This window comes from Leptinotarsa decemlineata, unplaced genomic scaffold (assembly GCF_025532065.1).
Source record: "Leptinotarsa decemlineata unplaced genomic scaffold, Ldec_3_MD MMD2_tig00000251_RagTag_RagTag, whole genome shotgun sequence".
NCBI lineage: Eukaryota > Metazoa > Arthropoda > Insecta > Coleoptera > Chrysomelidae > Leptinotarsa > Leptinotarsa decemlineata.
The window spans coordinates 5,504,381-5,530,589 of NW_027412547.1; the positions used below are offsets into that span (position 1 = coordinate 5,504,381).

General features: G+C 35.1%; 4 protein-coding genes across 4 annotated transcripts; 2 read left to right on the plus strand and 2 right to left on the minus strand.

Annotated features, from left to right (window-relative positions):
* Positions 1 to 2,890: 2,890 nt before the first annotated feature.
* On the minus strand, positions 2,891 to 3,609 carry LOC141481695 (uncharacterized). Its single transcript, XM_074173708.1, has 2 exons — positions 3,464 to 3,609; positions 2,891 to 3,234 (listed from the first exon to the last, which is right to left on the minus strand). The coding sequence occupies exons 1-2, from the start codon at positions 3,566 to 3,568 to the stop codon at positions 2,992 to 2,994; spliced, it is 348 nt and encodes a 115-aa protein (XP_074029809.1). The 5' UTR covers positions 3,569 to 3,609; the 3' UTR covers positions 2,891 to 2,991.
* Positions 3,610 to 5,536: 1,927 nt separating this feature from the next.
* LOC141481696 (uncharacterized) lies at positions 5,537 to 6,208 on the plus strand. The gene is made up of 2 exons (XM_074173709.1): positions 5,537 to 5,680; positions 5,909 to 6,208. The coding sequence occupies exons 1-2, from the start codon at positions 5,573 to 5,575 to the stop codon at positions 6,149 to 6,151; spliced, it is 351 nt and encodes a 116-aa protein (XP_074029810.1). The 5' UTR covers positions 5,537 to 5,572; the 3' UTR covers positions 6,152 to 6,208.
* A 7,024-nt stretch (positions 6,209 to 13,232) lies between these two features.
* Positions 13,233 to 20,501, minus strand: LOC141481619 (uncharacterized). The gene is made up of 3 exons (XM_074173401.1): positions 20,436 to 20,501; positions 19,971 to 20,210; positions 13,233 to 13,496 (listed from the first exon to the last, which is right to left on the minus strand). Exons 1-3 carry the CDS (start codon positions 20,445 to 20,447, stop codon positions 13,266 to 13,268), a joined length of 483 nt encoding a protein of 160 aa, XP_074029502.1. The 5' UTR covers positions 20,448 to 20,501; the 3' UTR covers positions 13,233 to 13,265.
* Positions 20,502 to 23,089: 2,588 nt separating this feature from the next.
* On the plus strand, positions 23,090 to 23,745 carry LOC111515453 (uncharacterized). Its single transcript, XM_023171676.2, has 2 exons — positions 23,090 to 23,229; positions 23,450 to 23,745. Exons 1-2 carry the CDS (start codon positions 23,218 to 23,220, stop codon positions 23,690 to 23,692), a joined length of 255 nt encoding a protein of 84 aa, XP_023027444.1. The 5' UTR covers positions 23,090 to 23,217; the 3' UTR covers positions 23,693 to 23,745.
* The last annotated feature ends 2,464 nt before the right edge of the window (positions 23,746 to 26,209 follow it).

Below are 26,209 nucleotides of genomic sequence, written 5' to 3' on the forward strand. Positions count from 1 at the left end.
TAAAAATAGTGTGACTTTTCATTTTCTTCTTCGCCCTCTCTATCACACTATGCTTAACATCGACTTCCATGTGTGTATGCCCAGCAAGTAGGAACTTATGATTCACTTCTGCTAGGATCCCTAATTTTTCTAACAGCCACAGATACATGAATACCATATTAATATTTCTGTTTTGGCCGCTGCAATTATCTGTCCACACTGTCAACTTCTCCGTAGATCTTTCAGGATTTCTTAGTTCTTCCATCGCCCAAACGAATAAACATGAAGCTATTTCATTACCTCCCCGACCAGCTGTTGTCTCATCCCACATCATACACCAAGTTCTGTCAACGGTCGTGTCATAAATAGTACTATTCAATGTCCAGAGCTTTCTTGAGTAGAAACTTTGAAAATTCTTCAAATCAGCCATTAGGTATTAAATGGACTTACGTTCTTTTGGCTCGAATGAAGCTTAGGACTTACGCTCTTATAACCGTCCCTAATAACAAAGGATGAATCTTTAGAGGACATACGTCGTTACGGCCGGATGGACCATGAAATTATATGTGCAAACCACCAATAACCTGAAAATCGCTGCTTTTGGACTTACGTCCATCTGGCTCTGAGGTACAGAGTTGTGTTGTGATAATCTAAGAGAGTGAACACATAAATACAGACAGCAAACACTGGAGTTTTTCTTGTTTAGAATAATTGGAGTTCGAATTCAAGGGGATAAACCCCAACATCTGTCAAGACATGAAAATTCATTAATTATTTTCATTGATGGCTGAAATAATTCTTCAAAGTGTTTCTCATCTTCAGTGTTTTTATGAATAAGTAATCTCAATAAAATTTACGTGTATATACCGCTTTAATTATGATGGTAGTCATGATTATAATTGAAATAAAATATCAATATTGTGAATTTCCCCACGACAAGTAAATGTAGTGTGAATTCGATATTTATTGATTTTCATCAATATAATCAGTACTTTAATTTGTTTATGAATGAATAAATCATTGTCATTAATAATTTTTATCAAATAATTTTCAAAAAATATTCATTCGTTTCGTATATATTTCACAAAATTTTTAATAGTTGATCAACATTGAACGATTTCAATGAAAAGTGAATTATCATCGTGAAAGTCATGAATATAAAGAAAATTGTGATTTTATTATTTGCATTCAGCTTCACTTCGAAATTTAAAACTGATAATCCAAATAGTGAAATTGTCGGTGTGAGGTTTATATTTTATTCAATTAAATTTTTATTAAAAAAAATATTCATTATAACATTTATTTATTCAATCAACTGAGAACAACTTGTATCATTGGCGAATAGTTTCATTTTGAAAACTTATGATCACTACTATGAGTTTTTATTTAAAATTGACTTTATTAAATATAAGAGAAAATTCCAAAAAATTACTACTGCATCTGAAAAATATGTGGCTTCGTTTTTGGTAGTTAGTGGAGGAATTCATGAACTTTTTATCAATTGTAATTGGCATTTCCAGCAATTTTTAGTAACTGAAGAAAATGAACATTCACCATTTTGTTAAATTGTCTCGAAAAATAATTTTTAATTGGTGATAACTGCAGTCATCTTCAAATTTATATCACTGACGTGTATTGACCCAAAGAATAGAGGGGAACATTTCATTGAAAAACTTGGTTGCTAACAACCATTGCGAATTAATTAATATTCTACGGAGTTTCCAATTTATTATTTAGCCGATTGATTTCTATGTCACGGTCTCGACCTGTTCTTCTAATAGTTCAAGATCCTGAAGCTGCCATCGGAGCTAATATTTTGACTGGCAATTAAGATGGGTAAGAACGAAACCATACTTGTAAGCATATTTATTCTTGAATTCTTGCATTTGGAGCACTCAAATTTTGAAATACTGAATTTCAGGTCACTTTTATGATACGAAATTGTTTTTCTGATTTGACAAATTCATTCATTGTACATAGGTGTCTACATTCGATTTAGTTTGGTATATGGAGTGCTTCCTCCATGTTTGGATTTTTATCACGAGATGGAGCTAACAGTAACTCATTGTACTTGACTGACGAAGATTATACATTAGTAGACTACTAAAGAACAATGGTGTTTTGATTAGATGATCTGATCTGTTACAAAGAAACATTCCGAAACTGATTTGCAAACGATTATCCCAATAAATTTAGGAAAGTCCTGCTACTAGACAAACGATAAGAATCTGCAAAAATTTTCTGTAGAAAATAACTTATACAAGGTGTAAATTAGAAAACTTTTCACGCTCAATATCTTCCTTCCAGTAAATAATATGAGAACACGAAATAACAGGTCAATTTTATTTCCAAGGGGCACACTTTCAAGGACTATTTGTAGCCCTCATGGTTCAAGGAGTGGAAGATCTTAAAATGAGAAGAGGTGTCATGTGGCACATCATTTTGATTGGCGTTCAATTCTGCATCTAATGGTACCTACCCTGACTTATTATTTATTGATAAGCATTTTCCGACAAATAGCGTTCTAAACTAATACATGAGATGCATTATTGTATTGACTAATTTTAATGAAAATGGTTAGGGGAGTTGATGGCACCGTTTCAACCCTTGAATGACAGGAATAAATGTATAACGCGTGGGATTTTTATTTGCTTGTTATTGTCCTTTCACAAAATAAAATTCAATTTGCAAAAAAGACATTTCAAACATAAAATCTACTTATGCTTATCTTATTAACTGTTCGAAATGTTGTCCATTTTGCTCTAAACAGTAATAAAGTCTGTTTTCGAACTCATCCCTAACATTACGGAATAGTTCACTAGGACTGGGATGCTGCTGTTATTTGTCTTTCGAGTTCTTCAACATCAGAAGGTTGTGTTTTATAAACGAATTCAAGATGGCTCTGACTCTGTCAGAAATTCACTCGTGTATAATTTGATTGCACATTGAAACAAATAACTTTCAGTCAACAAATTTACTGAATTTCACAAATATCATACATATAAAACCATTTTACAGTACGACATAAGATCCAGTGTAGGGAGAGAAGGCAGTATATCCAGCAGAGTATACCGAAGGAGCAACATAACTAGCATATGCCAAAGGAGCAGAATAGGCAGATGTGTAGGCAACAGGAGCGGCTACAACGGGGGCAGTATAGGCAGCAGCAATCAGACTGGGATCAGCTTTTGGATCAGCTTTGGCTTCAGGTACTGGGGTAGTTGCTGCGAAAGCGAAGATGGCAACAAAAATACACTGGAAAAAAAAATTCATATTGAATTTTGAAACACTGAAATATATTGGGATTCATATCTAGACGAATTTTGCGAAATTTCCATAATCACATGTTATTTTGTAATGAAAAATTGGTCATGTTTCGAAAGTTGAAAATGTATAATATGGGACAATACTTCTAGAATATTATATTACTGAATCTGTTACAGAAGTTATAGAAAAAACAGTGTGAGTTATTTTGAATACTCACCAACTTGAACATTTTGAATTTACTTGCTGAATGCTCAAGTGATATTTTCCATTGGCATATTGGAGTATTTATACCATAGACTATCAAAACGTCATTAAAATTCATCCTACGTAGAGGTTGAGTACGCAACCAAGTTCATTGAAGGATCACAGAGTGCGACTACAATGGTTTTATATAGTGTGCGTATATGAGAGAGCATCAAAAATGTGTTCATGTAACTAAGAGGCCTAGACAATTGTATTATCAGCTCATTCAATTCATCCTGAGAAGTTAATTTCTACTAGTATGCGAAACGAAAGCCTGGAAGTGGTTCCTTTGATGGTAAAATGTAAGAAAATGCTGTTTCGTATTGCTGTAAGGGATTTGTCATTGATTAACATTAGCAACGATTCCACAATCAACAGTTGATTTCTTTCGCAACAGTCCACTTCATCTTCTATACTTTGTTGGACAACGCTATTTCACCATAGGATGAATCTTATCCCCTGTCATTTTATATTGTTGCAAAAACTGCCACGTAAAGTGTTTCTTATTACCATTTATTCAACAAAACAATCACAAGAAATAGCGGACGAAATTGCAACAATTTGACATTCTTGAGTAATTTTGAAAGCATTTCGATCGTTTACATTTTTCGGAAGACTCACCACCTACTGATCACTAATTGCGCTGCTTTTTTGAATTTTCCTCTCGCTCTGTTTTTCACCTCTTCCAAAATCTCTATAGTAGCTATTCTCATCTCAAACGCATTATACCTAAACATATACCTACATGATGGCCTATCGATAACGTTTAAAAAATATATGTTTTTCAGTTAACCAGCTGTCGCACCCCTACGAACGACAACCCTCAGAAGTTGAAACTTGTACGAGCTAAGGATTAACGAGGTATTACCTTTTAACGTGTGATTTCTAACACGGGTTGGACGATAGCAAGTGAAAATCGATCGTTCAGACTAGGGCTTGAACCACCGACCACCACGGCAGTCAATTCGAGTGAGTGAACAAAGCACCCACGTCGAACCGTCTGGCTACCGACCGAACGACGTACCGCAAGATATTACAGGGAGGAAAAAACGTTTTGACAAACCCCGAGAACAGGTGATTTTTTTTTCTGAAACAATAACACAGCCAGCAATAATCATGGTACAGTTTACAATAACAATGATTCATAAGTAAAAAGAAATTAATTATTTCGAAATAATTATTTCTTTATAAGTATGTATCCCTTCTCGATAATTTCCACTTTTGATAGCAACGATTTGTGTCAAACTGCAGAAATCAAATTAATTTAACTTTATTTGTCAGGTAAATTCTCTAAATATTGTCAACCATTGTATATACAACGATACATCTGTATCAATATATGTATGAACTGTACTGAATTCTAGAGCACTTGAGCTGTCACTTCTCAAATTATTCACTGAGTTAGGGGAGTGCGGTGAACTTTTTTTTATACGAAAACGTGAAAAATATGAAGGAATCAAATCGGGTGTCCGAGGGGGTCACTCAATGACATATTTTCGTCTTGAAAACATGTTATTGAAATAATTGCGCATATACTAGTGCTACTGTAGTAGCTAGTGCTAGTGCTACTTGTTGGAAAATTGAACAAGCGTGAGACGTCTGATTGTTGATTCGAGCATTTAATGTATATTGCCATGTAGCTTTGATTTTCCGTATTGGTTTCATTTATCCTAAAAGTTCATGATAAATTAAATTGTTTTTCTGTTTGATTGTTGTCACTGATGCTAAGACGAATCATTGACATCTGTAATCACGAATAATCTGAATCAGCGGTGTTCACAGTTTTTGACATATTATTGTTTTTTATAGATCCACATTTCCTTGAAGAATAGATTGATCTTCAAAAAAATAGGCACCGATATAGAGTAAATAAAAATTCTTAATATTGATTTTGATATTTTTGAATACTCGTGATAATTGATTTCTCAAAACGAAGTGAATGAGCTGATATCACAATTTTCTAGGCCCTAAATAGATTGAAACCATTGTTTATTCTCTCATATACGCATTACACATAAATCCTGAGGAGTTGCACTTCGTTATTCTTCATTGAACTTGATTGCGTACTCAACCTCTACGTAGGATGAATTTAAATGACTTGTTGATAGTCTGTGGTATAAATACTCGTATATTCCAAAGGAAATCATCACTTGACGATCATTCAGCAAGTAAATTCAAAATGTTCAAGTTGGTAAGTATTCAAAATAACTCACACTTTTTTTTCTATGACTTCTATATCAGATTCGAAAATATTCTAGAAGTATTGTTTCATATTATACATTTTTAACTTTTAGAACATGCCCAATCTTTCATTCCAAAGTAGCATGTGATAATGAAAATTTCACAAAATTCCTTTTAATTTGAATCCCAATATATTTCAATGTTACAAAATTCAATATGAATATTTTCCTTTTTTCAGTGTATCTTTGTTGCCATCTTCGCTTTCGCAGCAACTACCCCAGTACCTGAAGCCAAAGCTGATCCGAAAGCTGATCCCAGTTTAATTGCTGCTGCCTATACTGCCCCCTTTGTAGCCGCTCCAGTTGCCTACACATCTGCCTATTCTGCTCCTTTGGCATATGCCAGCTATGTTGCTCCTTCGGTATACTCTGCTGGATATACTGCTTACTCTCCCTATACTGGATCTTATGTCGTGCTGTGAAATGGTATTATATGTATGATATTTGTAAAAATCAGTAAATTTGTTGACTAAAAGTTACTTATTTATTTTAATCTGCTATCAAGTTATACACGAGTGAATTCCGGAGAGTCCAACGAATCATGAAACATTGAAAAATGGTCTTCTTCTAATGAACTACAGTTCAGAATTAACTAAAATGACTCCTGTAATTTTTACATTTTCGAATGGTTCACTATCCCAAAAATGTATGTACCAGTAGTAACTGATAATGATTTCAATTGGAATTGAATTCGTTTGAGGTATGGGCATAACAATTCGTAAGTATTACTGATGAATCAATTGATTCTTTTATCTTGATTGATACATATTATAAAATGAATATTTTGCCGTGTCTGACTCTTTTATCTCAATCAATACATGTTTTGATATGAAGATCTTTGCTGTGGTTGTGTTTCTATTTGTCTGAACGTAATGAACTTGAATATTCCGAACAGAATTTCATACGATTCCACCAAGACAAAGGTTCATATAAATCATTCAATTACGTGTGAAGTATGTGAAGTGGAGGCGGTGAAGCTATCCAAAGATCGTCTTATCGAAAATAAGAGTCAAACAGTAACAGGGTGAGTTATTTTGAATACTTTCCAACTTGAACATTTTGAATTCTGCTGGCTGAATGATCTTAAAGTGATAATTTCTATTGGCATATTCAAGTATTTATATCATACACATTCTACATGTCATTGAAATCCATCGTAAATAGAGGTTAAGTTCGCAATCAAGTTCAATGAAAAATCAGAGAGTGCAACTGCCCAGGTTTCATGTTGTATGCGTATATGAAAAATGAGCAAAAAGGTTTTGATTCTGTTCAGGACCCAAACGATTGTATCATTGGCTCAGTCAGTTCATTCTGAGAAACTAATTTCTACGAGTATTCAAAATTGAAGCCATTTGATGATGAAATTTCAGGCTAAACTATTTCGTATTCCGATTATGGATTGATTGATATGATCAACGATTTCAAAATCAACAGTTGACTTCATTTTCAATAGCTCGCTTCATTTAATATACTATGCTAGACAACATTATTTCGTCGGAGATTTTCGGATACCCATCATTTTATTCCACCACAAAAAATACCACCTCAATACCAGTTTATTGAAAAAAAAAATCACAAAAAATCATAACAAAATTGTAAGTTCCCGATTTTTTTCGAATATTTTTGAATGCATTTTTAACTTTTCCATTTTCCGGAGGTCTTGGTATGTACCTACTAATCACTAATTGCGCTGCTTTTTTCAGTTAACCTGTTGCTGTGCGTGTCAGCGCTTCCGAAATACCTATAATAATTCTTGCCCTCTTAGACGCTATATACATATAAATATACAGGATGACCGATCAAAAACGTACCACATGACATTGCAGGATAGGAGAAATTTTTCGAAAAAATCCAAAAACACATTTTATTTTTATTTGTAAGCAGAAACCATTGTTCAGTTTCGATGAGACATTCGAATGGTACATCTTTGTATGGGCTTATACGATTATTACCAGAAATTCCATTGCAGGTCCTTTGTTTCTTTCTGTTATTGTAACAGGCGTATAGACTTTGATTCACTACAAAATGCCGTCGACCCACTTTCATTAACTCTATCATATAGAACGAACTCATGTACACTGGGAAGGAATTGATTTTTTCACAAAACGCATCACTCCAGGATGGAACGACAGGGTGTGACATCCCTTTTGATAACCCGATTTGAGTCCTGCAGACTTTCGTGAGGCCACATAAAAAACAGAGTTTGAAGAACCCCAACTAGCACACTGAATGATATGCGAAGACGGACCATTGACATCTGTAATCAGAGATAATCTGTATCACCGTATGTACGTTGGAGGACAACAGTTCGAACATTACCTTAGCAAATAAAGTTAGTGAAATTACCCGAATGGTCGCCGGTTTTGACATATAATCGTTCTTTTATAGATCTACATTTTCTAAAACAATAGAACGACCTTCAAAAATAGGCACCAATTTATAGAAAATGGAAATCATTTCAGGCTTCTGTTTTGAATACTGTAAAATGAATTTCTCAAAACGAAGTAAATGACGGTATATCACAATCGTCTAGGCCCTGAATAGATTGGAAACATTGTTTTATCTCTAATATACGCATTACACATAAATCCTGAGGAGTCGCACTTCGTGATTCTTCATTGAACTTGATTGCATACTCAACCTCTATGTTCGTTGAATTTCAATGATATGTTGATGGTCTATCGCGTGAATACTCGGATATTCTAACGGAAATTATCAGTTGAAGATCAATCAGCAAGCAAAATTGAAAATCTTCAAGTTGGTGAGTATTCAGAATTACTTAAACTCTGGTATTGTTTCACTATGATAATAATTTTAGAAAAAAATGGTTCATGTTCATTATTTGTAGGAATTATCAACTGCTGTTATTTCTATGACTTCTGTACCAGTTTCGAAGACATTGTATTTCCAAATTTGATATGAATATTTTTACTTTCTTTCCAGTGTATTTTTGTTGCCATCGCATTAGCAGCAACTACCCCAGTACCTGAAGCTAAAGCTGATCCGAAAGCTGATCCGAGTCTAATTGCTGCTGCCTATACTGCCCCCTTTGTAGCCGCTCCAATTGCCTACACATCTACCTATTCTGCTCCTTTGTCATATGCTAGTTATGTTGCTCCTCTGGTATATTCTGCTGGATATACTGCCTACTCTCTCTACACTGGATCTTATGTCGTACTGTGAAATGGTTTTTTATGTATGATATTTGTGAAATCCAGTAAATTTTTTGACTGAAAGTTATTTGTTTCAACCTGCCAACAAACAATGATACTACCTATCATCGAATAATCGTCTTCTCCTAATGAACTACCCTTCATAACCAAAATCGCAGAGAGATGCCTTCTGTGATTTTTAAATTTTTGAACTGATCAATATTTTGAAAATGTATATATACCATTTGTTTCGTTTCTGTTGAAATGGAACAGAGATGGAATGGAAATCAACAAATGCTCAAATGTTTGAAATATTTCAGAATATTATACAGTACAAATACAGTTCCCACGAACAAAATTGATTCACTTGAAGTTTCGTTATGAATTGATTTTCGTTGTACTACTTTTCATTCGAAATCGGCGACGGAAATTACTTCAATGTTTACAAAAATACAATTTTTTAATTTTTTTGGTTAGTGATTCGAAAAAAGTGAAAAAGTTCCACATATGAACTGAAGATGTTTGCCATGTTTGTCTGAACGTAATGGATTTGGATATCCCAAACAGATTTTCATACGGTTCCACCAAAAGACAAAGCGATCCAAGAGGAAGGTTTATATGAATATATCAATGATGTTCGGTTTGAATTGTATGAATTAATCCACTGCGTATTGTTCCTCTTTTTTAAGTCTGCAAAAAAGTCCACACATAATCTGGTAACTAGAAAGCAATTCAGACGGATAATATATTGATCCTTATTGAATAATACTCCAGAATTTCATGGACATTCCAATTACCCTCCACACAATAGAGTTCATATAGATATATCAGGAGGTATCGCAAAATAAAACTATTGCTGAGAAATTGTTTTGTGTTCTCTCCAGGTAGATAGGTGCTTTTCTATTTCAATATCAAAAGTGATAGTTATGAACATACTTCTGTTTGGGTGAATTTCATCCAAGGTCATTATTATTAATTACTAGCTGCTGCACTTGGCTTTGTTCAAAGAACTCATATGAGACTTTCTGAGTTTTACAACTCCTAAACATGTTTTGGAATGTTTCACATCAATCTAGAATGTTCCATGATGTTCCAGACTATTACCGAACATTTCACAACATTCCAAAATGGTCTGGTATGTTCTTGAATGTTGTGGACTGCTTTCGAATACTCTAGAATGTTCTGAATTGTTGTAGAAATTTCTCAAGGTCAAAATATCCTGCCCTCATATTTTCAAAATAACGCTTTCAAGTAAAAAAGGTGAAACTTTTTCTTGGGAGGAAGATAGATGCTTACCAGGCTTCAAAACTCCCGTAGTCATTCCACAATGATCTGGAATGTTCCTGAGCGTTTTAGACTAATCGTGAACATTCCGAATCAATCTACGATGATATTTTCAGAAACATATATGTCAGGTGAGGACGGGATTTTTTTCATGGAAGGGAATAGAGGGACATCACAAACATGAGTTCCGTAATTGTTCCACAATGAACTAGGATTTTTCAAGATATTCACGAACGATACAGATTCCGAACATTCCACTGAATTGTGAAACGTAATGGAATGTTCCCGAACATGTCAGAACTAATCTGGAACGTACCAGATGGCGATAATATCAGCCCCTATATCTTCGAAAGCTCCGATTTTGAGTAAAAAACGATAACTTCATTTTCGAATGGGGGCCTTGAATGTTTCACAATACTCTAGAATATTCCAAGATTTTCTCGAATCCTCTGTTATATTCCAGAATGCCCCGAGATGTTCTGGAAAATGGTTTCAAATAATCTCTGATATTCTGAAATGATCTCAAACTTTCTAGAGGGCAAAAGTTCAAGACTTACTATGATAAAAAATATATCCAGAAATGAATGTTCTGCTACACGAGCGAAACCGGGTCGAATTGCTAGTTTCAGTATTATTCATCTTCTCCATATTTGATACAATTTGAAAACTGTATTGAACATGACTTTGTTATTTTTTGGTACGACTTTGCTAAGATATCTCAAACCCAAATTTTCAGAAAAGACCTATTCGATTATTATTTTCACAGGGTGTTTATTGAACATGCGGCAAAAATTCAAGCGACTACTCCTTGGACTATTCTAAGGATATTTTGTCTGAATTGAAGGGGTTATATTTTTAGGAGTGATTAATTTGTGTTTGAAAGTTACTTCTTTGCATGATCCACACATCCACGTATAGAGTTACTTATTTCCAAACTGATTACTTCCTTCTTTTTTTTTTAGATTCCCACGTCTCTTTTTTTTGTATCAAGATGGAGTGGTAGAAAGCCAAACACTTTCTCTCCCCCTTGATATTTTGTCCTTTGATGATTTTTGATAGGGCGCTTGGTTTCGAAGATACGGAGCGAAAAAGATTTTCGACAATTACAATGTATTACCAAAAATTACATCTAATGTTTCCTAATCCGCAAGAACTGTTGAAAAAAACTACCCTCCGCTCGGATGCAAGAATCCAATCTTCTCCTCATCAACTCACGAACTCTTTTAAAAACATCAGGATCGTTTCTGATTGTGATTATCCAAATCTTCCACTGGAGTATAAACTAGTGACTTCAGATTGTTTATTACTTGGTAGGTATGCTATACTTTTATTTCGGCTACGTTAATAATTTCAAAATTACCAAAATTGCTATTGTCGAAATTGACAAAATATCCTTAGAATAATCCAAGGAATACTTCCTTGGACTATCGGCGTTTAAGATATAACAATTCACTTCAGAAAAGTTATTGATAACATATATTTATGTTCTGAGGATAACTCACTATATACCCATTTTATCATTTGAAAGCTGTTGCGGATACAACTATGATCCTTATCCAATTGAAAACGTTAGTTAACTCAATTATTTCAAATCATCTAAAGGAATACATAATATCGTTCAGGTCAGTCAACTCACTACACTCTGGGTTAATGGACTGACACCTATCAGAAAGCAACTACTCCCGTGGCTAATACCACGAAGAGCGTTGGATTATATCCGACAGATGTCAGTGCAGTATTCTTCACTGAAGTTATTCCTGCATATGGTGTTAGCGATATAACTGCCGCAATAACTTCAGTGGAAAATCCTGTACTGACACGTATCGGATATGTTCTAACGCCCTACGTGGTATCAGCCAGGGGAGTAATGGTTTTAAGATAGGTGTCAGTCCATTTACCCACAGTGTATTGAATTGAGAGTGGCCTGAACGAATTGTTCCTTTAGATGATTTGATTTATAGCCAGTGTTCAAGTATACCCACTGAGACTATATGTGAAAACTTTTCTTTCCTTATACGAGGAATTGGGCAAATTTCGGATATGTGGTTGGTTACCTCGTTCACAGGCAGATGGAGCGATGACAAACCTGTTGTTTGTTTTCCGCTTCAGTCTAGTTCGAAGAATGATACTTTGAAGGAAATCGATTGCCAATTATCGGAAACCATCAACTTTATGTTGATGATAGACACTACCTTGCACTGATGAGTGGCCAAACAGCCCGAAACCGGTCTGCAAGTGTGTTCCAATAATTGAAAATCTATTGCGGCAGTTGTATCGCCAACAGCAAATACAAAAATAACTTGACACCTGTCGAATATAATCCAACGCCCTTCGTGGTATTAGCCAGTTAAGTAGTTGTTTTCTGAGAGGTTTCAGACCATCAACCCACAGTGTACGGAGTTGAGACTATTCTGAACGAATTGTTTCCTAAGATGATTTGATTCATAACCAGTCTTCAAATACACTCACTGACTATATGTGATCAATTATTTCATGTACAGTTCAATTCCCCTCCCTACACTATATGATTTGGTATCGTAAAATTGAAACTATTGCGGTAGTTAATGAATTTATGAGGCCTTACAAACCGACGCGACACGCATAATGCAGAGAGGTTGCAATTGCGTTGGTTTCGTGATGAATAATGTTGAAGGTTGAAGTCGAATATTGTTGTGCTTTCTTTGGATGGATAGGTATTTATCTATTTCAAAATCAAAATTGGTAGTTGTGAACATAATTTTGTTCGAGAGAACTTTATCACAGGTCTCGTTATCAGTTATGAGCTGATGCTAATTTTGGTTCTACTAGCTGTGTGAAGTCGCGTCATGTCGCTTACTTTGAATATATGAGTAGGTATATATTATTTTTTTACTTTCTCTATTTCTATAACAGCAATAGTGAAACAACTGGTTCCCAATTCTGGAAATTGAGGAGAATTGCAGACAATTTTTCGAAGTGGAGCGGTCCCAGCGGTACAAGTTTATGAAATTGAATTCAAGCCATTGACACTTCTTGTATGAAGTGCATGCATGAATAATGATGACTTCGAATGAAACAAATAATTTTTTTTTCTAAATGTATTGAATTTTGTCAGACCACCTTACAGTACGACGTAAGATCCAGTGTAGGGAGAGTAGGCAGTATATCCAGCAGAGTATACCGAAGGAGAAACATAACTAGCATATGTCAAGGGAGCAGAATAGGCAACAGGAGCGGCTACAACGGGGGCAGTATAGGCAGCAGCAATTAGACTGGGATCAGCTTTCGGATCAGCTTTGGCTTCAGGTACTGGGGTAGTTGCTGCGAAAGCGAGGATAGCAACAAAAATACACTGAAAAAAAAAGAAAAATATACATTTCAGACATATGAAAATATGATGGGATTTATATCTTGAGATATTTTGCAAAATTTCCATTATTACATGATATTCCGCCAGACGAAACATTTTTCGTGAATTGAAAGTTGAAAAATTATACAAATATCAAACACAAACCAATATTTCAATAATGCGTTTCTGTTGAATTTGGTATAATAGTCAAGCAATAACAGTGTTAGTTATTTTGAATTCTTACCAACTTGAACATTTTGTATTTTCTATGCTGATTGATCTTCAAGTGATAATTTTCATTGGAATATTCGGGTATTTATACCATAGACCATCAACACGTCATTAGAATTCATCGTACATAGAGGTTGAGTACGCAATCAAGTTCATTGAAGCATCACGTAGTGCGACTTAACAGGTTTTATGTAATATACGTACATGAGAGACCATCAAAAAGGCGTTCAATCTATTTAGGGCCCAGGCGATTGTGATTCTAGCTTATTCAAATAATTCTGAGAAATAATTTTTTATGGGTATTCGAAACGTTGTCCTGAAAGTGGTTCATCCAATGATAGAAAATTAGACAATGCTTTTCCGAATTGCGATCACGAATTTATCATTGATTGACGTTATTAACGATTCCACAGTCACCAATTGGTTCCATCCCAAACATACAACTTTTACGATAGACAACGCTATATTGATCTGCATCAGGGATTTTCATGGATTTTTTTTGGATTGATTCGGCCGTTACTTGATGAAAATCAATAGTCAAGTGATTTTCCCTAGATATTTGTCAGTTCAATCTATTTCATTATGAATAATATTTTATGTCACCGCAATAAGTGCTACGAAAATTAATAACAATAGTATAATTTACATGATATCAGACAAGTGATAAATAGAAAATATATGAACAATAATAACGGTCCACAGTATAAACATAGATCTGACAATTAAGACAGGTCCTTGACTATATACAGAAAATAAGAAACACATACATATAGGTACTCCTATATCTAAGTATATTAATCTTCAACTGAGGTTGAAAAATGTATCCCTTTCTCAAAATTCTTCTACGCTATAATATCTTAATTAGCTCCTTTATTTATTTTTCAAATTGTAAACAGTGATGTTAGCAGTTTGTTATCACAGGAAGTAGGTCTACATCTATCCATGGGCAATATTGAAGATTGTTTTGATTGATACCTTCTGAGAAATGACACAAGGTAACCTCTAGAGAACAACCCCAAATATTATTTTATTTTGAGCCATATGTGAGTAAGCCAATTGACACCATCTCAACTAAGCATTCTTTGACCTTTCTTATTACACATATTTCTCGATCCATTTATTTACAGATATGAAAGATATGGGGCCTCTAAGACAAGGGTTCATCTATAAACATACCAAGGAATTTGGCTGTTTTCGAGAGTTGGAACGAGACGCCTAAATGGACCGTTTTACTAACATTCAGTTTTAGTTGATTTCTGTTACAACAAATCATGTCATTCATGACTGAATCACTGTTGTGTTCTAGCTTTGGTAGATCATTTATATAAAAGGAAAAAAATCAGTGAACCTAAAACGGACCCCTGCGGTACCTCAATGATAATATTTCAAATATCAGACACTGCATTTTTTTATCTTCCATAAAATATTTTATCCATTCGAAAAGAAACCCTCTAATGCCAATGTTTTATAATTTACTAACTATTATGTCACTATTTACTGAATAGATGTATACAACGCCTTAGCCAAGTCAAATAATATTGAAACTATTGAGAATAATATTGAAATTTTTTTTTCTAGCTATAGCAGTCTCAACTGATCTAGCTTTTTTAAAACTATATTGATGATCGGTTAGAATCTTATATTTTTCGAGAAACACATTCATTCTATTTGCCACTATTTTTGCAATAATTTCAGAAGGAATACTTGACAATGATATTTGGCGATAGTTATTTATATATACATGTGAACCCTTTCTATGAATAGGAAAAACTTTGGCTGTTTCAGCATTACCAATTACACTCAGCTGCATAAGGAAAAGACACCTTGAAATTAAAAAAAAAGATCATAAATAACTTCTCCATTTCTAACCCAATTTTGATCATTTCTACAACAGAAAGGAGAAAATTTATATAAGATTGATATACGTCAAACAGATTACGAGGAAAAATTAAGTTATGTTTCTGTCATCTATATTCAGGACACCCTGTAATGAAATATAAGTTTTGGATGACACTGAAAACCATTTTATAAGTACGTTGATTCACTCCTCGAACATTGGTTTTCCATTCATTACGATATCACGATTCGATTGCAATTCATGAGTTATTAAATGATGCATTGCATTTTCTCAACGCATTTGTCATATGCAAGTTTCAAGATTTATAGCATTTGTTCCTTTTCATTCAATATTTGACAGTTGTTATTATTAGAAAGTCATTATAAAAAACTTTCATTAGTTTTAACAATGGTTTTGTGGAAAGACACTTTTGCAGAAGACCCTAACTCTTTTAGAAGAATGGCGAAATTATCAATATGTTGCTAGAAGATTGTTCTACTGTACGGTTCTACTGTTCTACTGTATAGTAGAACGACTATACAGAGAATCGAACAGCGATGAACTCAGACCTGGAAGTAGTCCAAAATTTAAGAATTTCAATGAAGATATATCGTTTCAACGGTCACAAAAAGTAGACAATTAACAGCAGTGTAAAATAAAAATCAACTTCGGGCCACAGAAATAAGTAAGTGGGCATTGGTCAAGCAGAGCTTGCTCAGAGGCTTGTAGACCATCTAGTGGTCCAAAGTTGCTCAGACGTCACCAGGTAACAAGATCAGCAGTGGACCGTTGAAATTTTATTGGGAATGATGCCCATTACCGAAACGGTATGTTTACCGATGAATCACGATTTTGCATGTATTTTCCGGAAGATAGAAAGTGCGTGAAACGGGTGAGAGATTTGTGGAGTATACTTTTTGCTCCCGTGTGCATCATGTTTGATAATCAGTGATTGTGGAAAAGTATTGTCTAATAATTCAACATGAAACCATCCAAGCCTTCTTTTATAAATACTCGTAGGAATGAATATCTTAGAATCAATTGAATAAGCTGATATCAAAATTGTCTAGGCCCTAAATATTTTTGAAAACATTGATAATGATTCCATATACGCCTCACACATGAATCCTGAGGAGTCGCACTTCGTGACTCTTCATTGAACTTGATTGCATACTCAACCTTCATGTACGATGAATTTTAATGACGTGGTGATGGTATAAATACTCAGACATTCTTAAGGAAATCATCACTTGAAGATCATTCAGCAAGCCAAATTCAAAATGTTCAAGTTGGTAAGTATTCAAAATAACTCACACTGTTATTTTGATTTCTATGCCAGTTTCGAAGAACTTTTTTTGTAACAGTATTGTTAATTGTTATGATTTTCAGCTCTCAATACGTGACGAATTTTTTATTCAAATAATTCATATAATAATGAAAATTTCGCAAAATCCCTCCAGATATGTATTCTAATCTATTTCACTATTTCAAAATTTGATATTGAATTTTTGTTTTCAGTGTATTTTTGTTGCTATCTTCGCTTTCGCAGCAACTACCCCAGTACCTGAAGCCAAAGCTGATCCGAAAGCTGATCCCAGTCTAATTGCTGCTGCCTATACTGCCCCCATTGCAGCTGCTCCAGTTGCCTACACATCTGCCTATTCTGCTCCTTTGACATATGCTAGTTATGTTGCTCCTTCGGTATACCCTGCTGGATACACTGCCTACTCTCCCTACACTGGATCTTATGTCGTGCTGTGAAATGTTTTCTTGTTAATGGTGTTCGTGAAATTCAATAAATTTGTTGACTAAAATTGAACTTTATTACAAAACCAACCTCATTCGTCTAGTGCGGAAATATAGAAAAATGCATTTATCGGGCACAAAAGAGTATTTCATTAGAAACTTTGGTTGCTAACAAGCAACAAAGGATATTTTATTTCATTTCTATCGATGTGCCATGAATGATTTCAATAATTGATCAGTGTTTTTCGAAGTTCCTACATGACTATTCAGTCTGACTTCAATGTCATAGACACGGTCTTCATATCTAAATTCAAGTTCTAAAAGCCTTCCCTTTTCCGAAATTGTGGGCAGAGCTGAAAATTGTTTGGACCATCGACTTTCAACTCTGGGAGGAAAATTTCGCCAAATTAGGTTCGAGCAGAGCCAAGTATCTGATAGCACAGCCAGCTATCGAAAGCGCTCCCATATAATATATATAAGTTATAAAGCTTTTCTGGACGTTCTCATCACAAAGTCCAACAACTCCTTCTCACACACGGTCTAACGAAAACCTCCCCATACTAACCACTTCCTCAATGCTAAGTCACATCCTCATCCTGTTCAGCTGAATTCCCTCATACATCGTTCTATAAGACTCACTGACAACCCCAAAACAGATACAAACTCAAAGCCGCCCTTCACCAAAACGACAATTCCGTCTCCCAAATAAAAATATCCATCCAACAACAGCAAACACAAACCCCACCCCACGAGTTACCTGAGGAACAGACCAACAGGACAAAAGGTTTCCTCCCCTACATCCATGGAGTTACGGACAATTCTGAAGAAACATAACGTGAAGACAGTGTTCACAGCCAAATCTCTTCTATTTAAGAACACCCAAGGACACGATACGCAATGAAGCACAAGACATACACGAAATACCATGTTCTAATTGTCGCAGAACTTACATCGGCCAGACCAATAGAAGAATTTCCAACAGAGCCTATGAACATGAACTAGCTGTTCGCAAATTAGATCGAACATCATCTCTCTTCAAACACCAGCAGGAAACAGGCCACACAATAAGCTTCGAAAACACCGAGACCATTGCTACGGAGAAAAATCTTCAGGCTAGGATTACTCGGGAAGCAATCGAAATTGAGAAACGTCGCAACTGCCTTAAAAAGCGAGATGATTCGCAGAGACTACCACAAACATGGAGTTCATTGTTGTCACGCAAGATACCTGCAAATACCCGGGCAGGTAGACCGGGCTACAACAATATAAATATGAACCCCGAACAACAGAGTGACCAGTATGACCTCAGAGTGGAACACAGCAAGCATAGAGGTAGTGACGAGACTTGGTGTACAAGGGTCGTGAACTCTTGTCCATATTTATTTTGTTGTTGCCCGGTCTGCCTGCCCGGGTATTTTCAAGTCAACAATGACTTCCATGTTTGTGGTAGTCTCTGCGAATAATCTCGCTTGTTAAAGCAGTTGCGATGTTTCTCATTTTCGATTGCTTCCCGAGTAATCCTGGCCTGAAGATTTTTCTCCGTAGCAATGGTCTCGGTGTTTTCGATGCTTATTGTGTGGCCTGTTTCCTGGTGGTGATTGAAGAGAGATGATGTTGGATCTAATTTGCGAACAGCTAGTTAATGTTCATAGGCTCTATTAGAAATTCTTCTATTGGTCTGGCCGATGTAAGTTCTGTGACAGTTAGAACATGGTAATTCGTATGTCTTGTGCTTCATTGCATATCGTATCCTAGGATGTTCTTAAAATAAAAGAGATTTGGTTGTTGGCTGTGAACACTGTCTTTACGTTATGTTTTTTCAGAATTCGGCTCTCTTTGTCAGTAACTCCATGGATGCAGGGGAGGAAACCTTTTGACTTGTTGGTCTGTTCCTCAAGTAACTCATGGGGTGGGGTTTGTGTTTTCTGTTGTTGGATGGATATTTTTATTTGGGAGACGGAATAGTCGTTTTGGTGAAGGGCGGCTTTGAGTTCGTATAGTTCCCTGGATCTGTTGGGGTTGTCAGTGAGTCTCATTGAACGATGTATGAGAGAATTCAGAACAGAATTCAGCTGGACTGGATGAGGATGTGACTTAGCATTGAGGAAGCGGTTTGTATGGGGAGGTTTTCGGTAGACCGTGTGTGAGAAGGAGTTGTTGGACTTTGTGATGAGAACGTCCAGGAAAGCTTTATAGCTTATATTTATTATATGGGAGCGCTTTCGATAGCTGGCTGTGCTATCATCTTCTTGGCTCTACTCGAACCAAATTTGGCAAAATTTTCCTCCCAGAGTTGAAAGTCAATGGTCCAAACAATTTTCAGCTCTGCCCACAATTTCGGAAAAGGGAAGGCTTTAAGATCTTGAATTTAGATATAAAGAACATGACTATAACAAAGAAGTCGGACTATATAGTCATGTAGGAACTTCGAAAAACACTGATCAATTATTGAAATCATTCATGGCACATCGATAGAAATGAAATAAAATATCCTTTGTTGCTTGTTAGCAACCAAAGTTTCTAATGAAATACTCCATTGTGACTGATAAATGCATTTTTCTATATTACGCACTGGACGAATGAGGTTGGTTTTGTAATAAAATTCAATTTTAGTCAACAAATTTATTGAATTTCACGAACACCATAAACAAGAAAGCATTTCACAGCACGACATAAGATCTAGTGTAGGGAGAGTAGGCAGTGTATCCAGCAGGGTATACCGAAGGAGCAACATAACTAGCATATGCCAAAGGAGCAGAATAGGCAGATGTGTAGGCAACAGGAGCTGCTACAACGGGGGCAGTATAGGCAGCAGCAATTAGACTGGGATCAGCTTTCGGATCAGCTTTGGCTTCCGGTACTGGGGTAGTTGCTGCGAAAGTGAAGATAGCAACGAAAATACACTGAAAACAAAGATTCAATATCAAATTTTGAAATAGTGAAATAGATTAGAATACATATCTGGTAGGATTTTGCGTAATTTTCATTATTATATGGATTATTTGAATAAAAAATTTGTCACGTATTGAGAGCTAAAATCATAACAATTAACAATACTTTTGCAATTGGAGTTTTTCGAAACTGGCATATAATTCAAAATAACAGTGTAACTTATTTTGAATACCTACCAACTTGAACATTTTGAATTTGGCTTGCTGAATGATCTTCAAGTGACGATTTCCTTAAGAATGTTTGAGTATTTATACCATAGACCATCAACACGTCATTAACATTCATCGTACATGAAGGTTTAGTATGCAATCAAGTTCAATGAAGAGTCACGAAGTGCGACTCCCCAGGGTTCATGTGTGAGGCGTATATGGAAACATTATCAATGTTTCAGAAGTAATAAGAACAGGATTGCAAAATGGAGTTGAAAACAATTTCAAAAAGTTCTAGTTCACTCCCAGTATTATATGATAAGTACAACTGTTCTCATGGAATTAATTCTTATTTTCATTTTGAAAATGTTGAAGAAAATAAATAAATATTATCTGTTGAAACATTGGATTATTCATTCTTGGCCAAGAGACTGTCCCTAATTTTGTCTAGGAATAAATATAGTTTCATAGTATGAAGTGGGTCGATCTCATTATGAAGCTTGAAGACATTTCATGTTAAAATATTAGACAATAATTGAATTGAAGGGGTTATGTTTTTAGGAGTGATTATTTTTGGAAAATAAAGTTTTTGGCTTTCTACTACTCCATCTTGATGTTCATATAAACATTGAATAACACAAAAGAAAAAAATTCTTTTGGAACAAATACTTCTATATGAACACTGAATTATACAGAAGACACTTTTCTCACTGTCACCCCCACTGTTCCATGTAAGTGCAATTTATTACAATTCATTCAAAGTAGAACTCATGTGAATGATATTTGATTATTATTCCACAACGAATGTTTGAAATACAAACTGAGTAGAGAAAAGTGTCTTATGTATAATTCAGTGTTCATATAGAAGTACTTGTTTCGAAATAATTTTTTTCTTTCGTGTAACTCAATGTTTATATGAAAGTAGCTGTTTCAGGAGGACTTTCTTTCAGTTTGTGTCTGAAAGTTACTTCTTTGCTTGATCTACACATCCATATGTATAGAGTTACTTATTTTCAAATTGATTACTTCCTTCCTTTCTTTGGAAGATTCCCTCATCCCCTTTTTGTATCAAGATGGAGTAGTGGAAAGCCAAAAGTAGACAATACTATTCCATAATCATTGATTTTGAAGCACAGACGTGAGCAAAAAGTATACTCCACAAATCTTTCACCCGTTTAAGGCGCTTTCTATCATCCGGAGAATGCATGCAAAATCGCGATTCATCGGTAAACATAACGTTTCGTTAATGGGCATCATTCCAAAGGAAATATCCACTGCTGGACATTTCATATTGAAAAGTTTGATTTTTCTAAACCCATTTTGTCAAATGGTGGAAAGTTGGAATTTTAGTAAAGTGAATGAAAAAAATCTGATTTTCCCTGTACCCATGACACGTTTGAAAACCATGAAACTATTACTATTCAATCAGTGTCTGTCACACACTGAAATAAGTAATATTTGGAATTATCTTGTAGAATGATTCATTCTCATTGCAATTTATAGAACGTAACGAATATATTCGTTAAATGTAACATGTAGGTATATTGATATAAAAAACTATTTGAACTTGTCTTTCTCCTACATGTACATGAATATTTCAATTCCCATTATCGCATCATAATATGTGTCATATTGTTTGCCTCAGTTATAGGCTTTGATTTCCAAGTGAAATATCAATCAATTCAGTAGCAATTTGAATCAATTAGTACTCATATCAGTTTCTAGAAATTTTTTAATCATTCTGACTCTCAAAATATGTATTCGTGAGAGCAAAACGGAGATACACGTTATGAATTATATTTTGAAATATATGTTATGTTCGATCAGTGACTATTGTTAGAAAATTCTCTCCGCTCGACTTTCTACTTCTTTCTCAATGTGGGCCCAAAAAATTCCTTTTACGGTGACGTCATCAACTATTTGTTTGAGAAATTTCTTTTCCGTTAACTAGCTGTCGCGTCCCTACGAACGACAACCCTCAGAAGTCGAAACTTGCGCGAGCCAATAATTGACGAGGTCTTACCTTTTAACGTGTGATTCCTAACACAGCAGCAATTCTGAACTCTCTTATCGAAGTTGAAAGGAAGTTCTAAGTTGACAATCATGACCTAACCTAGTATCACTGATTTCAGATTGACACCTCTGATATTGAAACAGGAATCCAACATGTCTGGACTCTGAAGTATCAGTTGTAATATTACTTTTTTAATCACACGTCAAAAGATGAGAACTCGTTAGTCCCTAGCTCGCACAAGTTTCGACTTCTGAGGGTTGTCGTTCGTAGGGGTGCGAAAGCTGATTAACGAAAAAACATTTTGAACATATATAGTTGAATTTTCACATCGTAAGATGTGATCGCAATAGATCGCAGTTGAATCCTGCATTGATATTTGATGAAAAAATTTTTCTATCAGTAACGTAATGATCTCTCAGTGAGAGGAGTTGGCATATCAATTTTCAACTCAGAATGAAACCCAGTTAAAGAAAGTCGAATTCAAAAGTTAGTACCAATAATGAGATGGAACCTATGAGACAAAAAAAAATCAAAATCTCAGTTACCGAAATGATGGAAACATATTGCATTGAACATATTACATAAAATCTAGGCAATCGCACTTTATTGCTCTTCCTTGAACTTGATTGCGTATTTCACCTACAGTTAGTACGATCAATTTAAATTCAGTGAAGAATACGTGTCAATAACATATAGCTAGGCTAGCCCCACGGTGTCTGATATTCAATGGTATAAATAATCGATTATACTAATGAATATTATCAGTTGAAGATCATATCCCAGACAAAATTCAAAATGTTCAAGTTGGTACGTATTGGAAATTTCTGTTAGACTGCTATGCTCAGTTTCAGTAGTATTTCATTGGATCAATGATAGTATCAATTTCCAACTCGACATCATTAGAGACTTTTTTAATCAAAAATTCTATGTAATGGTCAATATTTTGCCTAACTTCTCTAGATGTGAAACCTAAAGTACTTGCAATCGAATGAAACATACAAGATAATTATTGTTTTTTAATTTGTAGTGTATTTTCGTTGCCCTCGTTGCCTTTGCAGCAACTACTCCCGTACCAGAAGCCAAAGCTGAACCAAAAGCTGACCCTAGCCTAATAGCTGCTGCCTATACTGCACCCGTTGTAGCCGCTCCAATTGCCTATGCATCTGCCTATTCTGCTCCTTTGACGTATGCCAGTTATGTTGCTCCTTCGGTATACTCTGCTGGATATACTGCCTACTCTCCTTACACTGGATCTTATGTCGTGCTGTGAAATGGTTTTACATTTATAATATTTGGAAAATTCAGTAAATTTGCTAACTGAAATGATTTGTTTCAACCCACTATCCTATTATTTATAAGAAAGTTTCTCACAGGGTCTAAAAAATCAATATCCTGTACAATATCAACGAAGTGAGTTTCATAATTCAGGCAAACTCGCAATGAAATGGTTGCTGTATTTGTTACTTCAAACTTTTCTATATTTCAAAAAACTTCATACCTGTTGTATGCCTCAATTTTTTTATATATTTCAGAATTTGGAGTGGGTGTAGTTTCCTTGCGCAAAATCAGCCACATTTATCACAAACCCTATTGAAAAAAATAGTTTGCCTCCTTCCACAATAGTAGATTTTTTCAATGTTTTCAAAACTACGGTTTTGAAGTTTGAGAAAAGATTTGGAAAAAGTGAAAAAAGATTGTAATTTCAAGAGGATATTCGATACAATATGCCCCAGGGATCTCCAGGCCCTTGTTTGCTATCCTATATGCTGTTTCACATCCATGGGGCATGTAGGAAAGCGTGTTCAAGTTGGAGCTGATTAACGGAAAACAGATTTCAAACAGAATATTTTCAAACAGAATTACAACAAAATACATAAATATTCACTGAAACCAACAAAAAATCAAATTCGATGAAAAATGAAAAAAATAATTCCGTACGATCAGCAGCAACCACAACAACCGTAGCAACTTCATTTCCCTAGGGAGGGCGAAGAAAAGTAAATACGGAAGTCTTTTCTTGGGGCTCCAGCACAAATTCTTTGTGAACGGTCTCGGCCAATGAGTCGTCGTAGCTTAGCCAGCAGTTGCAACCGACGTGGAAGGCATTGGTCACGTAGTGTTCCGTCATGGTACACGACGGCGAATAGCTTGTACTATGGTATGGGCAACATAACTATTGATATTAGTGATGAACTGAATGTTTTCCAATATTTGAATTAATGAATATTATAATTCTTCAATGTGCCTATTTGTCTAATTGAACGCAATAAACTGAAAACTACCGAACGGATTTTCAAACGGTTACCAACAATGGACAAAATGATTCGAATGGAATAATGTTTTGGTTTCAGTTGGTTGAAGTGGAATGGAATGATCACTCTAGCTAATATAATGTATGCTAGGACCACTTTTCCTTCTGTTGTACATGAATGATCTACCTGACTTCATTGAAGGGGGAAAGATATTCATGTATGCAGACGACACAATTATAGTGACGGGCTCCTCGCCAAGTACTCTCAATGTGAAAGTGACCTTAGCAGTGAACCAATTCTATGAATAATGTACAAGAAACCATCTTCTGGGGAACCTACAAAATACTACGTTCATTCAATTCAACAGTGCATGCAGTAATAACCCAAACCTGGTCAATCTGAATATAAAAACAATCAACATGGAATATCAAGCTCAACAAAATTCTTAGGCATACATCTCGATAATAACATACCGTGGATCGAACAAATGCATAAAAGATAATACATGCAACAAACTCAAAAAAGCTACTTTGCCTTCCTATAACTGAAAAAATCTATTCGTTTCCACCTCCATGGTGATTTTGATATATATATATATATATATATATATATATATATATATATATATATTTCCTTCAGAAATGCCAGAATCGAATGTAACTGCAACTTTTTCCTTCGATTTGTTCCATTTTGAAATTTCTTTCACAGATGTTAAACGTGTGTCTCAAGATTGTGAAAAAAAAAGTCCCCAGAAAAGTCGATCAGATAATGCATTGAGGATTTTTAGTTTCTTGAATGTTATGGTTTTGTGTTTCATTCATCAACTTCCTAAGAATTTTCATAACAGATATTTGCAAAATTACTTTTTTGACTGTACTGCAACTCCATTTCTGGAAAAGAGAACACATTGTTAATTCAATTATATATAATGAAAAATATGCTTAGTGGAATGGAGCAACAAAAAATTACAGTTCTATTTATTTTTTGATTGAAATAATTCGTATTGCTATTAAACGTGGTTATGCTGCTTCGGTCCTTGGAACTATTCCTTCATCACATAATTTTGATGGGATTATGTATTGCCCTCATTCTAGTAAGGAACTGAAATCTTTTTGAAACAAGCCGATACCTGTGATGATTCATCAGCCCCCTAGCAAGGTTAATTCGCAAGTGATTGATCCACCTTATTTTTTTTCAGTGCTGTAAATGGACATAGGTCATTCTTGTCCCCCAAATATGAGCTGCGGTCCTCGAGGTTCTGGTTACCTTTCAGCTTCATGAAACAAGAGCCCGATCGATCCCTCAAGAAAACTCTTCATCATTTGGAAGGATCGACTGCAGCTTGAGAAATGATTCTGACACAGATTCTGTGAAACATGTTCTTCCTTACGAATCAGAAGACAGTTGTCCTGAAAATCTTGAGAAGAAAATTGGATTAGATAATTTAGGAAACATTTGCTACATGAATAGTATTTTAAAAGTGTTGTTTATGACGAAACATTTCAAGTACGAGGTTTTAACGATGAACGTGAACG

Coding starts and splice junctions, on each gene's coding strand:
- LOC141481695 (XM_074173708.1), bottom strand. CDS start 3,568: ATGAATTTTAATGACGTTTTGATAGTCTATGGTATAAATACTCCAATA. Junction 3,235..3,463: donor AATTCAAAATGTTCAAGTTG/GTGAGTATTCAA, acceptor TTTTTTTTCCAG/TGTATTTTTGTTGCCATCTT.
- LOC141481696 (XM_074173709.1), top strand. CDS start 5,573: ATGAATTTAAATGACTTGTTGATAGTCTGTGGTATAAATACTCGTATA. Junction 5,681..5,908: donor AATTCAAAATGTTCAAGTTG/GTAAGTATTCAA, acceptor TCCTTTTTTCAG/TGTATCTTTGTTGCCATCTT.
- LOC141481619 (XM_074173401.1), bottom strand. Junction 13,497..19,970: donor CTAGATCTTATGTCGTGCTG/TGAAATGCTTTC, acceptor TTTTTTTTTCAG/TGTATTTTTGTTGCTATCCT.